The sequence below is a fragment of the Podarcis erhardii genome (genome assembly GCF_964252035.2).
Source record: "Podarcis erhardii genome assembly, chromosome: 1".
Taxonomy (NCBI): Eukaryota; Metazoa; Chordata; class Lepidosauria; order Squamata; family Lacertidae; genus Podarcis; species Podarcis erhardii.
In genome coordinates, this window is record NC_138497.1 from 93,038,410 (window position 1) to 93,053,109 (window position 14,700).

At 39.6% G+C, this 14,700-nt stretch overlaps 1 protein-coding gene across 2 annotated transcripts in view; it reads left to right on the forward strand.

Moving 5' to 3' along the window:
* SLC49A4 (solute carrier family 49 member 4) overlaps positions 1-14,700 on the forward strand; it is a 68,548-nt gene that overhangs the window by 30,717 nt on the left and 23,131 nt on the right. For both annotated transcript variants that reach the window (XR_014159011.1, XM_081872393.1), the window contains exons 5-7: positions 5,143-5,251; positions 5,818-5,885; positions 11,551-11,678. Coding sequence is in view for 1 of the 2 variants with exons in the window: in XM_081872393.1 (XP_081728519.1) it covers positions 5,143-5,251; positions 5,818-5,885; positions 11,551-11,678 (305 nt within the window). In the remaining variant the exon portion in view is untranslated. The remainder of the gene's footprint in view (positions 1-5,142; positions 5,252-5,817; positions 5,886-11,550; positions 11,679-14,700) is intronic.

The following is a 14,700-nucleotide window of genomic DNA, read 5'->3' on the forward strand; positions in this document are numbered from 1 at the left end:
CAGAAGGAGAAACCCTATAGAGAGTCAAATTTCCTCTCAGAGAAGGATATTAAATAAATGGTATGTGTTTGGGTTTCCTTGTTTTCTGAGTGGAGTCTTGCGTTCACAATAACTGGTTCAAGGATTGTATTGGGTTCTTGTTATGTACCATAGGTGGTCCCCACTCCATTGTGTCCCCCCACCACTAGCATCGCCTCTGATTCTTCTGCTGTGCTTGCGTTGGCCCACCATTGTAGTGTCTTCAAACACTTTGCTGAAGCATGACTTGTGATGCTGCACAGGTGGAGCTGCAGGCATTGCACTTGGTGCTGTTCACCCAGAATGGATGAGGCTGTTTATCATAGCTATTAATGGAAGGTGTTTAATCATTTTTGTCTAGAGTAAGTAGCTTATTTTATAATTGGTTGTAGCAGAGTGAATTATTTCTTGCTTAAGAAGCAGGAAGCTAGAAGTATATGACTACTAAGCCTTAGTATTTATTTCTTTGTGCAGGATTGCATCCAGCTAAGTAACTGTGGACATGGAATGGTTATGTGAGCATTCCATGAGTGAAACTTTCCCTCCCTCTGCTCCCCTTGCATATACTCCAGATCTGCTCTGGGGATTCTTCCAACCCTTTGGGGCAGATTAGTGGGTATGGGGAGAAGAGGGAGTTAGTTGTTACATTTCTTCAAATATTACTTCTAAATATTACTTTTATTTTAATCACTTGAGAGAAAGATGACTGGCTGTAGCTTTCAGTAGGTTGGTACCATGTGTTTATGTTTGTGTGCATTTTAAACAAATAGATTATAAATTATATTCTAAAGCTTTACATTGGAGAAGATTCAATTTGCTAATTTTTTTCCTTATTTAATAGTTATATCATGTGGCATCTCAATTCAGTCTTGGTATATAGCTACTACTAAATAGTGGCAGGATCATTGCCAACATCATTTACCGGTTATACAAATGACCAATTTTTTTCCAGCTCTGTGAACCATTTCTCCTATGCCTAGAATGGATCTTCTACCTTTTCTGTACCTAAAATAGTTTTAAACCTAACTAAATGCAGCAGAGATTGATTGCATTGCAAAATACTGATGCTATAAATTACAGCAGGTGCGGTTTAGTATATGAGGTGTGGGAAGAAAGAAGGAATCCTAATAGTTTAAATAATTCTGCCATCTCAACGGACATGTTAGTAATTTTGAAAAGGTTAAGCAGAGAATGGAAAGGCATGAGAACACGATAAGTCTTCCATTCCCTTATTAATAAGAAAACCAACATGAGCATTTGGTGAAGACTATATTTATAATGCCTTTTATGTCAGAATAAATGGCTTGGAGCATGGTGCAGAATCAAAAGGTGTTTCCATCTCATTGCTACATGTGGGAAGAAATTTGAAAGCAGGGCTGTAAAGAGAACGCCATAGCTGCATTATGTGTAAATTGCATTGAAACAGTTCTTTAGAAGGAAATTAGCATATAGGTGATGATGGTGATGATAAAATCTGGGGTTTGCAACAGCTGATCATGTCATTTCTGTGAAATTTTGCTTGGGTAGTTACTTTTGTTTAAGGATTTTTGAAAAATTAACTGTTGCTCTTGCAGTAGGGCTCTTTTTTTGTGGAAGCTGACTTGTTGGTATGGGAAGCAATTCTGTTCTGCTCAAATAAAGCACGTGTACAAAATGACGCTTCCCATACCAGCAAGTCAGCTTCCACAAAACGGAGCCCTACTGCAAGAGCAACAGTCCCCATCTGACCTGCTGACCCATGCTACTGTACTTAACAGGGAAAAGACAAAAGTTAGGGTTCCAGGTGGAGAAATCGAAATTGGAAACAGAACTGTTAGAACCTAAGACTAAGGTACTTTCAAGAATGTATAACTTGCTGTTAAAATGGAATACACAAGATGAAATGGTTAAATCGGCTATGATAAAGTGGGCACAGGACATAGGGCATAATATCATGTTTGAGGACTGGGAAAGGTTGTGGACCAACGGGCTGAACTTCACTGCATGTAATGCTTTGAAGGAAAATGTAATGAAAATGATATATAGATGGTACATGACCCCAGTTAAACTTGCCAAAATATACCATTTGTCTGATAACAAATGTTGGAAATGTAAAGAAAATGATGGAACATTCTTTCACCTCTGGTGGACTTGCCCTAGAGTGAAGGCCTTCTGGGAAATGATATATAATGAGCTGAAAAGGGTATTTAAGTATACCTTCACTAAGAAACCAGAGGCATTCCTTTTGGGTATTGTCGACCAGAAGGTGTTAAAGAAGGATCGAACATTTTTTATGTATGCAACAACGGCAGCAAGGATACTCATCGCTAAGTACTGGAAAACTCAAGATCTACCCACACTGGAAGAGTGGCAGATGCAACTGATAGACTATATGGAACTAGCCGAGATGACCGGCAGAATCCGAGACCTGGGAGAAGAGAAGGTTGAAGAAGATTGGAAGAAATTTAAGATTTATTTAAAAAAGCATTGTAATTTGGCTGAATGTTAAGATGGAGGCTAGATCATAAATAATTGACCACCACTAAATTAGATGCAATTAGGATGATAAGTGAGATTAAGGAAAAATCATAAACCTTTGGGAGAGCTATTAGATTATATTCTAAAGGAATGGGATATAAGAATGTAAACAAGATGATAAATTGCGGGCAAGAATTGACAATGATGCAAGTGGGAGCGGAAGACGTGAGGGAGTCCAAAGAAATTAAGAAATTATGTTATGATATATGTTACATTGTTTATTATATTTGCATTTGTGTTTAAAAATCTTAATAAAAATTTATTTTTAAAAAAAAACAGGGAAAAGACAAATTCTTAATACAGAACATAATACTGATTTACTGGCCATGCCTTTAGTAAATCATGGACGGTGAAGCTGTATGATCCCTGCAGTTCTCAAATGGAAACAGTTGAGAAGCATATACTTCTTTCTAAACAGATAACAGCTTGTTGTTTCCTTCATTTACAGTAAAGTTGTTTCTTTGGGGCTTTTCTGTCAGCTCTTGCTTACTTGACAAGGTGATGATGATGATACAGCTTTCACAGCTTCACCTTTAGTGTGCAGTGAAGGTGAATTGTTTTTAAGAGGGGGAAAACGCTGAATCCCTTAGCCCAGCTTATTGGAGTTGTCTCTCTGTCTTAATGGAAATGGTAGTCACTGTTTCCAAATTCCTTTCTTCTTCCCTTCCCCCTTCCAAAGGCTTTCAAGTGAATAATTTCTATAGATTTATTTGAATACTGCCATTTTTTGAGATTTTTCTCCTTGTGCTGTTGACGCTTGTGCCGTAAATCACTATGTTGCTAGGCAAAATAGAGATTTGGAGAGGCACATTTGTACAGGATCTTGTTTGCCATTTCAGCATATCACATTAGTTATCATCTGATGTAAGTGAAGCTGTGCTTCTTTCTTCCTCTCATGGTTTCAGTAGGGCACAGGCATGACATATTTGAAAAAGGTTGAAGAGTTTTTTGTATAGTGCACTCTACTGGGTAGTTGGCTGTTCAGCCAGGTACCCAGCTCAACAACTGTGTGTCTTCGAGCCAAGTTTGTTACATGTGTAGTAAACACACAAATGTTGTTCTTTGATGGATGAATGGCATGCACTTGGCAAAAAATCACTTCCTTTGTTTACTATTTGATAAACAAATAGCTAAAGAAAAAGAGCAATTAAGCCATGTTCCCTGCTATTGATAGGAGTCTAATAGGGTGGAAATGCAAATGGAGCTGCAGGCAGAAGCCAGTTTCTGAGTTTGTTTGTTTTTCATGCTGGTGTGTAATCGAGGAACTGAGGTGTGTCTGAATAGTAACAGCAACAAATAAAGTTGAAAAATATTATTTGTTACTAAAATATTTTGCTTTCGGCACTTAATGAACTGATTCTTGTTGTCTAACAAACGTTAGCACTCAAGGCAGTTTAATAAAAATAATAACAATGTTGGAGGCAAGGAAAGTCTGAAGCAGAAGCATGTCCTACAGATCACGCTGGAACAAAATTAATGCTTTTAAAATGTGGTGCCAGAAAGAAGAGCTTAGCAACAGCAGTGTGAAGTACAGTAGGAAAGCACCTTATTAGCAGCTGCTTCTTTGATTGTTCAGTCATATACTTGGAGGAGACTAAAAAGAGATCTTGCCTAAATTCCTGTCACAAAATTGTGCTATCTACTTGCTTAGCCTCCTGGCAAATCAGCTGAATGCAATTCATATACAGTGGTACCTCGGGTTAAGTACTAAATTCGTTCCGGAGGTCCGTTCTTAACCTGAAACTGTTCCTAACCTGAAGCACCACTTTAGCTAATGGGGCCTCCCGCTGCTGCTGCGCTGCTGGAGCATGATTTCTGTTCTCATCCTGAAGCAAAGTTCTTAACCCGAGGTAATATTTCTGGGTTAGCGGAGTCTGTAACCTGAAGCGTATGTAACCCGAGGTACCACTGTATTAGTGTTCTACAAAGTGAAAGCACATTAAAGTAAATGCAGGGCCCCAGTAGCACTGGGTGAATAAAAAATGCTGGGGGCACCACTGAGCAAGTGACCGTAAGTTTGTTCGTTCCCTCAGCCTAATAAGCACCTCTGTGAACCGTCCAATCACACACAGTTTTTTTTTTTTTTTTTGTTGTTTTTTTGGGAGAGAGAAGCCAAACAAACTCTGTCTCCATGAGACACTGAAGTGGAATACCTGGGTTACTTTGAAGATTATTTTGTGGGGATGAGGTGCCCTTGTAGTTTTTCCACCATACTGTTTCAGCTTGTAACCCCCCCCCCAATGAATCAGGCTTATAAGACAAGACAAAGCAATTCCTTTCAGCTCTTTAGTGTCCCTCAATATTTGTCCTGCTACAAATTTCCCTCTAAAATATGTGGTAACAACATCTGAACATGACAGAATTCCATCCACAAGCTGTGACTTCTTGCAATAGTTATGTGACTGCAGAGGTACTTAACCTTTGATAAGCCTTTAGTGTTTATATATGGTGCTATTTAGATTTAGTTATTGATTTAATTCCATTTCCTAGTTTCCTAATAAAAGTTTTCTCTGGGTGACATGCACAGTGAAGTCAACAAAGTTAAAACAGAACAACTTGATAATCTTATATTGGCAAAACTGTTCCTAATTATTATTTTCCTTTCAGCAACCCACGGTTTCTGATGATTGCTCTAGCCTATGCTATACCATTGGGTGTTTTCTCGGGATGGTCTGGTGTTCTAGACTTGATATTAACCCCAAAGGACATAAGCCAAGTATGTATATGTGTATATTGTTTAGCTTCGCTTATGCATCATAGGCAAAATACTGGTTTTGTTACTGGTAACTGAACCAACCAAGCAAGATGCACTGGAGACTATGTCCTGCTTTTGTAGTAAAAGTGCCAATGGGTTTGAGTTGAAATAGATGCTGAAAACATTTGCAGATAACAGAGGCTAAGGAAAAAGGATAACACTGGCGTCTTTTGAAATGTGTGTATTAACATTTTTAAAAACTAAATCCTGTAGAAATCTAGGAGGGAAATGTTATCAAGTGAAACTGATTGGCAATAGATTTGAGTTAGACAAAAGGAGATATTTAATCAAACATCACCAAATTCACTTATACTATTTGCTGCCACAAGAAATGGCGACTGTCATTGTCTTAGATGACTTTGAAAAGGAGATTAGACAAATTAATGGAGAACAGGTCTATCAAAGGTGAAATAGAACTACAGAGTGCTGTACCTCTGAATTCTAGTGGGTATTTGCTTATAGTAAATACTATCATGGTTACTGTGCTTGAAATAACACAGTGTTGTTCACTCTTAAATCTTTTCTAGGTGGATGCAGGTTGGATTGGATTTTGGTCTATTGTAGGAGGTTGTATAGTTGGCATAGCACTGGCAAGGTAAGTATCACAGTCTTTCTTCATTTTATTTTTCTTCATTGCAATTGTCTTTTAGTTATACTGAAACAATACCCCTCAGGATCATTTCCTGTCATCTATGACAATTGTAAAAGAAGAAATGCTTTTCTGTGGGGGGGAAATAGGTTCATCTTCTAGCATAGCAATTTGTGTGTTTCATGATCTTTTTAGGCAGTGATTGCTGGAAATTCCATTTGCTCAGCCATCAAACTGAGCAGTTCATATTATTGTGTTTGACAAGTGCTCCCTATCCACTCCATCCAAAGGTGGAAAGAACCACTTAGGTAAAATAATCAAGGAACCATCAGTGGGGTTTTCCTACCTGTTTGCTTTCAGCTCCTCCATTACAGATGTGATGGATTCCTCAACAGAATAGTTAGAGAAATTTGATAGCTCTGATGTCATGTTGAGGTTTTTTGTTTTAGAGAAGAAAAGTACGGCTTACGAGGTGCAGTTAATTTACAAGTTCTCTGATTTATTAAGTGCTCAGAGATAACAAACCCAAATATTACACTGTGGTTTGATGCTGGTTTGGTATCATATTTTGTTATGCCAGTGTGGTGTAGTGGTTAAGAGCGGTAGTCTCGTAATCTGGGGAACCGGGTTCACGTCTCCACTCCTTCACATGCAGCTGCTGGGTGACCTTGGGCCAGTCACACTTCTTTGAAGTCTCTCAGCCCCACTCACCTCACAGAGTGTTTGTTGTGGGGGAGGAAGGGAAAGGAGAATGTTAGCCGCTTTGAGACTCCTTAAAGGCAGTGAAAGGCGGGATATCAAATCCAAACTCTTCTTCTTCTTCTTCTTCTTCTTCTTCTTCTACGGGGGGGGGGGGGGATTGGTAGAGCATCTGGCTCAGTTAGTAGAGACTCTTAAAATCAGGGTCATGGTTTCGAGCCCCACACTGTGCAAAAGATTCCTGCATTGCTGGAGGTGGACTAGGTGACCCTCGTGGTCTGTTCCAGGTCTACAATCCTCTGATTCTATTATCCCCTTGCCTTTAGAGTCTGCTTATAAAGGTTAAGAATTGAGTCTCTTGAAGCCACTGGTGCTTAAATCCACAAGTTCTTTTGAGATGGGTCCCCCCCCCATATTATCAGGTCCTGCACCCTGTATAAGGTTTTGTCCTCCCAGCCCTTGTGGAATTGGGCTCCACAAAAATACTTCTATTGCTGTGGAGTTCGAAAATGATTTTGTAGCAGTTACAAAAGACATTAAAAGAGTATTCTGAGACTGAAAGCAAGTTTTATGTTTAAAAAATTAATCTACTACAAAAGGTCAAGATTTTACATAATAGGTCTGAGTCAGCAGATATGCACTAGCATCATCTTATGACTAGAAGAGGATGGCCTTCCAAGCTCAGTTTAAGAGCACAATATAATTTATGAGTAGAAGAAGGAGCTTCCCAGTATTTAAAAGCGTCTATAGAAGCTTGGAAATAGTTTTTAACATGATATAGGAGATTACTGTTATTGAATGGATGTTGGCACATTTTGGGTTGCTGTTCTGTGTCTTAAATCCCATGGCTGTCACGAGTTCTGCTCTCTCACCTCTGGAATCTTTTTTAGTATCTCCTCCTATTCAACAGCCATTGCTTTTTTTTACATGTTTCTGGAAACTTAATTTAGAAATGAAGTTGAACAGATTTAATTAGAGAGTAAAATCTGTTGCCAAGATTAGATTGGCCATATTTGAACATTAGAAAAATCCTTGGGGGTTTGTGACCAGAATGTATTGTGGTGAACCTCATGTTCTTGTATTCTCCCTCCTTCACTAAAAACAGATTTGAAGCTTCCCATACTGGTTTGTAACTGTCCTGCCTCAACAGGTGTGGACTGTGGGTGGGCCCAACCCCTAGAATCCAAGGAGGCCAAGGCCTCACACACGAGATTGCCAGAGAAGACATGCAGAGACAACCAGGGTGATTCACAAGTATTCAGCCTAATTTGAAAACTTAATCCAGTGTCAGGAACAGAGGAGATCCAGTCTAGGCAAAAGAAGTCAAGGAGTCTGGCGTCGGGGAGCTTGAAGAGCTGTGTTTTTCTTCAGCAGCTGTGAAGCTGTGAAGGGGCTGATAAAGTCTGGCCTACCAGGCTGAGCCTAATCCCAGGCTGGTGTTTGAGGGCATTCTAAGAGCCCTTTATTTCAAGGAACACCTTTACTCCTTAAAGGGGTTTACTCTTGAGTTACTCTGTGACTGTGGGCTTTCGGGCACCTACTTAGTTGTGCACCTGTTGCCTGGACTTGAATATTAGGCACCTGTACTCAAGGTGAGGAGGGATATCTCAGCGTCTCCCTCAGACTCTACTAGGGGCTTATGGCACTCTGACCCTAAGGGCCCCTCAACAGGATTCTGTAGAGGCTCCCTTTCAATTCTAAGGATCTTCAGTACTGACGGAAGGAAATCTCATCTGCTTCTCCCAGTCTTCAGACAGCTGGAGGTCCAGTTTGTCCCCTGTGGATTCTGTTTTCTGGATTGGGGTTGGGCATAGCAATAACAAATTTCAGTTTCTTGCTTCATCTGAGCTATTTATTTATTGGATTTATATACCGCCTGTCATCAAAGGATCTCAGAGGGTTTACAACATAAAACACAACATAAAAATGCAGCATAAAAACACAAATAAGTAGCTTAAAGGCTGTGGAGTATTAATCAGCCAAAGGCCTGGTTGGGTTGAAGAGGAATGTTTTTACCTGGCTCCTAAAGATGAAGGTGCTCTTAAATTGGCAAACCATTTTCTAGTCTTAAGATGACTAGTGCAGATATGCTGACTTCATGTAAATCCTGACCTTTTGTGATAGATTGATTTGTTAAATATGTAGCCTGGTTTCAGCCTCATAATATCCTTTTAATGCCTTCTGTAGCTGCTACGAAATTGATTGCAAATTCCATAGCAATGTAAATATTCTGTGGACCCCAGTGCTGCCTCCTTCAGCCTAATCATTTCTACTTTTTCAGAAAAAGCTAACTGACTGTTGCCAGATATCTCTTTCTGATTAAGTAGCTTTATAGTTTCAAACATAGGGTTTTGGGCACACAAGGAGTGGTGGTTTGCCACTTTTGATGGATGACTGCCCCCTTTTAGGCCTACTCAGCAGTTATCTATATACAGTTGAATCAATGTCTGTGCTGACTATAATTTGCTGAAAGTTGTAATTAGGAAAATTAGCTAATGATTCTTGTCAAGTGTGACAGGCTCATGTATTTCAAAGTCAGTCCTGTGACTTACCAGGCAGGCAGCCTGGTACCTATTGTAATAGCTCAGTGTGGGGGTGCTTTGTGTTCTACCAGCTGCTAATTTTCTTACATCAAGCGTTTCCTTTTAGGAACTATGGTGTAGCTTTGCTTCCTCCTAGTCTCTCAGTTCCTCCTTTCATCACACTTAAATCTCAATATAATTTCACTCTGCTTATGAACATTATTTACCTGCTATATGGAATAAGTAAAAGAAACTATATGCAAGTGTCCTTCCCATTTTCAATGATGCACAAGCTGTCATTTGGATGCCAAACTATCTCTGCATGCTGTAGAAATGTTTTTGCGGGTGTTAACAGAATCATGCCTGTCAAAGGAAGGCACAGTTGGAAAATAAGTTCTCAAATTTCATTATTTTGTTACCCGTAGTGTACCGTGTCTTCCTTCACATGAGATTTATGCCCTTGATCTTGCCACTCCAAGCCCCAGACCAGGAGCGTGGCATGTTTATGATTGAAGAGCCTTCAGTATTTTAGGCAGCTGGCAGGTATTTGCACCCTTTCCTTAGCAGTGATAGACTAGACTGGTGGTGGGGAGGGGAGAAAAATCAACTTCAAACAGTGACAATCTCATGTTTTTGTTTTTGTTTTTTAAATCTGCAGAGCAATACAAATCAACCTCTTTTTCCCCCCGCTGACATTTTTCTTGTTGCATTCACTAATGATAAGAGATATTTTTCAGATTTTGTCCTTCACAGCTCAGAATTTCCTTCATCTTTTAAATAGCAGCAAAGTCGAAATGCAGCAACTTTGTAGCATGGTGTAATTTCAGTAGCAATGAGCAGCAGAGTTGACAGCAGCAAATTATTACTCGTAGCTATACGAGGCACATAATGTGAATTTTTTGGATAAAAAAATCTGGGCCAAGCAGATCTGGGGAGCAGTAGACTTTTTGTTGGGAGGGGACATATATTTGTGGCAGGAAGCATTTGTCTCCTGCTTTTCTATCTTTATCGCTCCTCTGTATTTAACATGGAACTAGGTGCTTTGTCACAATTATACCAACAAAACAATGGAGAGGGGTGGGAGAATGAGCAGCAGTGATGGGGAGCCCATTGTCGGTGGAGACTGGACTAGGAGTTGGCGGCAGTAGCTGTTAACAAGAACATCTGTATAGGCACTATATCGCTGAGTGCTATGTACAGAGGAGAAAAATATTGGAATTATTTTTCCTTCATGTCTGATTTATAAGCTTCCCAAAGGTATGTGACTGGCCACTGTTAACAACAGAATGGGGGATTGGTTTGACCAGCGAAGTAGTTCCTGGTGCCAAGCTAGGCCTGTGTGAAAATATAATAAGTAGAGTGGAAAGTATTTTGACACACAGGAATGGGAAGATTCTTCTCAGTACAGTGGTGCCTCGCAAGACGAAATTAATCCGTTCCATGAGTCTCTTCGTCTAGCGGTTTTTTTGTCTTGCGAAGCAAGCCCATTGACGGCTTAGCGGATTAGCGCTATTAGCGGCTTTTAGCGTCTTATTGGCTTAGCGGATAATCAGATAAGCGGCTTAGCAGCTTAGAAAAGGGGGGGGGGAAACCCGCAGGAACTCGCAAGACATTTTCATCTTGCGAAGCAAGCCCATAGGAAATTTGTTTTGCGGAGCACTTCCAAAACGGAAAACTCTTTCGTCTAGCGGGTTTTCCGTCTTGCGAGGCATTCGTCTTGCGGGGCACCAATGTATATGAATGATCCTTTGGTTCATGGAAGACCTTTGGGTCCAATCCACTGATTTTTTTAGTGATAATATGTGGAAAATAGTAAGTTTCAAATAAGAGAAAAACTTACATGTATTGGTTTCCGATATTAAAAGAGCATAAAGTTGAGACAGGTTTGTGATAATGTTTTGTCTTCAGTTTCATAATGTAGCTGTCTATTATGATCCAGTGTGTTTCAAATTGTAAAACTCTTCTTTTAGGGGCAAGTATAAAGACAAAACCTCTTTTACAGATCAATTTTGAACAAGGTACTTATCTTAGAAACATACTGCTGCCACTTATTCATAAGAAGTATTTGCTTCTTTTGGTGTTTTACCTTCCTTAAACTTCAATATATCACATTAGAAATCACTATACAGTGGTACCTCGGGTTACATACACTTCAAGTTACATACGCTTCAGGTTACACACTCCACTAAGCCAGAAATAGTGCTTCAGGTTAAGAACTTTGCTTCAGGATGAGAACAGAAATCGGGCTCCGGTGGCGTGGCGGCAGCAGGAGGCCCCATTAGCTAAAGTGGTGCTTCAGGTTAAGAACAGTTTCAGGTTAAGAACGGACCTCCGGAACGAATTAAGTACTTAACCCGAGGTACCACTGTATTTCAAAGTGTTGTAGCAATTTGGCTAAAGTTTACAGAATTTGTGAAGGGTTTGTTAATTGTGATTTGTGTTCCTTTCAGGTTTGCCGATTTTATCCGAGGAATGCTGAAACTTATACTGCTTCTGTTATTGTCAGGAGCAACTTTGTCATCCATCTGGTTCACTTTGACGTGTTTAACAACTGTCAGTCATCTTCCTTTAACTACAGGTATGCTAATGCCCAGCCTCGTCAAATAAATGGTTTTGGTAGCGGTTCTTAGATATGTGAGATGTTGGAAAAAGAAGTTATATTGCAGATTAATTTTCAATAAACTGTTTTAATTCTGTGGTGCTGCTGGGCAGGGGAGATTGGCATTCATTGTGGGATTTTTATTTTATTTTGGGGGGGGGGTCACTTCTGAACCCCCAGTGCTACAATGTAACTCAAGCCACTTTGTAATGTATAATGAAGCAGAGGAGACAGCTGTCAGAATTGACAGTGTAAGACCAATTCACATATGCAAGACTGGACTCTTGAAATCTTCACGTCCATTGACTGAAGTCATTATGTCCATTGATTTCAGTGAGTCTACTCTGAGTGTGACTTACTCAGATACAACCCATACATTAAGCTGGAAGAACTCCCTGTGTCGCCATAAACAAGTTAAAGTAAAAGAAAAGGCAATAAGAAACTAATTTTATTTAGTGATATAAAGCCAACAAGGGGAATTTTGAAGTTCATTAAACTGACGTGTCTTTGACAAGGTTTTCAAGACTCCTGTTAGCTGGCTATAAACATTGGTTAAAACAAGTGATTAATTCTAACCCTTTAGCCCGACCTGCTTGGAATTCCATTGGATAATAGTGTGTTTTGTGGTTACTTATCTGGGAACACAAGTATGTAGGGAAATAATAAGCTTGTAATACGTCAAACTAATTAACTTGCCATTTCCCCTTTACTTGTTTTGTTACACCCCCTTTGTATATTACAATAGGTATTATGTATGAAGTACAGGTTGTCTATAGTAATGTTAAGTCAGACAAAAAGTATATGTGGTTATTTAGTTTTGAACTAGACTGGGCAAGCATTTCTGAAATTTCTTTGTTTTGATATCATAGGCTTCCCCTACCCTACCCTACCCATCTCTTCATCCCACTTTTTTTTTGCAGGGGTTGGGTGGGTTCTCATACCTTCTTGTATCTATATCTTGGGGAGATGCTTGAACTGAAATCCTGGATAGAAATTCAGTATATCTGTATAGTAACTAAACTTCACACCACAAATATGTATCGTCTAATGATATTAGACAAATTCTTGGAGTATAAGGCTGTCAGTGGCTACTAACTGTGATGGCTGTATACTACATGCAAGATCAAAGACGGCATGCTTCTGAATATCATTTGTTGCGGAATAGCAGCAGGAGAGTGCTCCCAGGCTCATGACTTCCTTGTGGGCTTCCTAAAGACACCTGATTGATCAGGTGGGAAAACAGGATACTGAACTAGGCATTCCTTTAATCTGATCCAGTCAGGCTCTCTTTTGTTCATATTCATACAGTTGGTAAGGTTGCTGTACTTGGGGAGGAGGTGTTAGTGAAAGAAGCTGTGCCATGTTGTATTGCTGCATTTTCTGTTGTGCTCTCTTTTTCTTCCTCATCATTGTTTTTAAACTAGTCTTCCGCTTTTGTGGCTTAGTCGCTGCTCATTTCTCTTTGCTTGTTTTCCTTCACTGATTCTCAGTCCCTATCCCACTGGAGCTCACATTTGTTCCCATTCAATTTACTGAAACATGAAGTCGCTTTATTGGACTTAAGAGCTGATAATCCTTAAGATGGGTAGCCGGGAGTTTATGACTTGGTAGCCTCTGCCTGAAGCTTTGTGCAAATCCATTCATCCATTTAAAACATCAGCTTCTGTTCTCCTGTTTGGAAGCTTTTTCTTCTAAAAGAGAAGGCTTAGAAGATTTTAATTTAAACTGAGAGGTGCCACTACCTGAATGTGTTTTAGAAGTTGCACATATGCTTAAATCAGATCTGAGAGGATTGGAGAGGCTTGAAACTATCTTAATAAACCTTGGAAGACAAGTCTTTGGTTTGATGCTGTACTCTCTGTTCTGGAGAGGAGCACTGTTGGTTTGAAGCTGATGTGCTACACCTGCTATAAGTTCTGTAGCCACAGAAATTGCCTTCTCCCAGCTCTGTCATTGAACTTAAATTAATGAACGGAGCTTTCATAGAGTACCCTCTCTATATAAATATAACTCTGTCTTATTCAAATTAACTTTGAGACTCCCAAATTGTCCTTGGTGCATAGCTATAAACCAGAAATGAGTACAGCATATTGAAATAGATGTCTGGTTGAGAGGAAATACCACCAGAATTACCAAAACTGTAAATTCCATTTGGTGTATCCTTTGATCTGTGTTTCATATTCTAAAATAATCAGCTCTGAAATATTTTTTTAATAAGGCAAGAAAAGTATTTTTAATGGCTGAACAAATCACGTGTTGCAGAAGCTGCTGTCTTTGAGATGGCAAATCCTTGCACCGTTCTTCCCGATCAGGAGTGAAGAGATACATTGAGAGTTTTCCCCTTTGTGCTTGTCTGCACTGTTATCAAATGCAGGTAGTAAAATTAATTGTAATGAAAAGTGAAACTGTCTGAATTGATGCAGCAGGAGCAAACTTATGCATTCACTTCAGTTCTTATTTACTGAGATAAAAGTGGACGGGCTTCAGCAGGTGAGAATCACCTCCATCTCCCTCTGTCTCTGTTTCATGCAAAACCCACTGATCCAAAACAGAGCTGGTAGATCAAGTTTATATTTTGCCAGTCTCAAATCGCTGTTTTCAGAGATTTCAGCACACACAAAACATGATTGCCTGAGAATAACAACCCCTATATTTTTTTCTTGGTTATTGTAGCATTAAGTTGCATTGCTTTTTTCCTAGAAGACTGCTGTGACTGTAGAGATGACAGATAATCTCTCAAATGGATTTGATAGCTTTTCATTATTAAAAGCTTTTTTGGCACCCTCCTTCAAGACTGAAGGGAGTTGGTGTCTTGGAAAAGAGAATATTGGACTGTGCTTTAGTAAACCAGGTCAGTGGCTTACTTGGTCAATTCCATTGTCTATGTAACTTGCTTAGTGATTTCTGGTCTAATAGGGATGAGCTTGGTTTCTGGAAGGTTTGTTCCTTCTGTCTGCATGATAGTGTCCATGTCCCCAGTTTATTGTCACATCTTAACCAA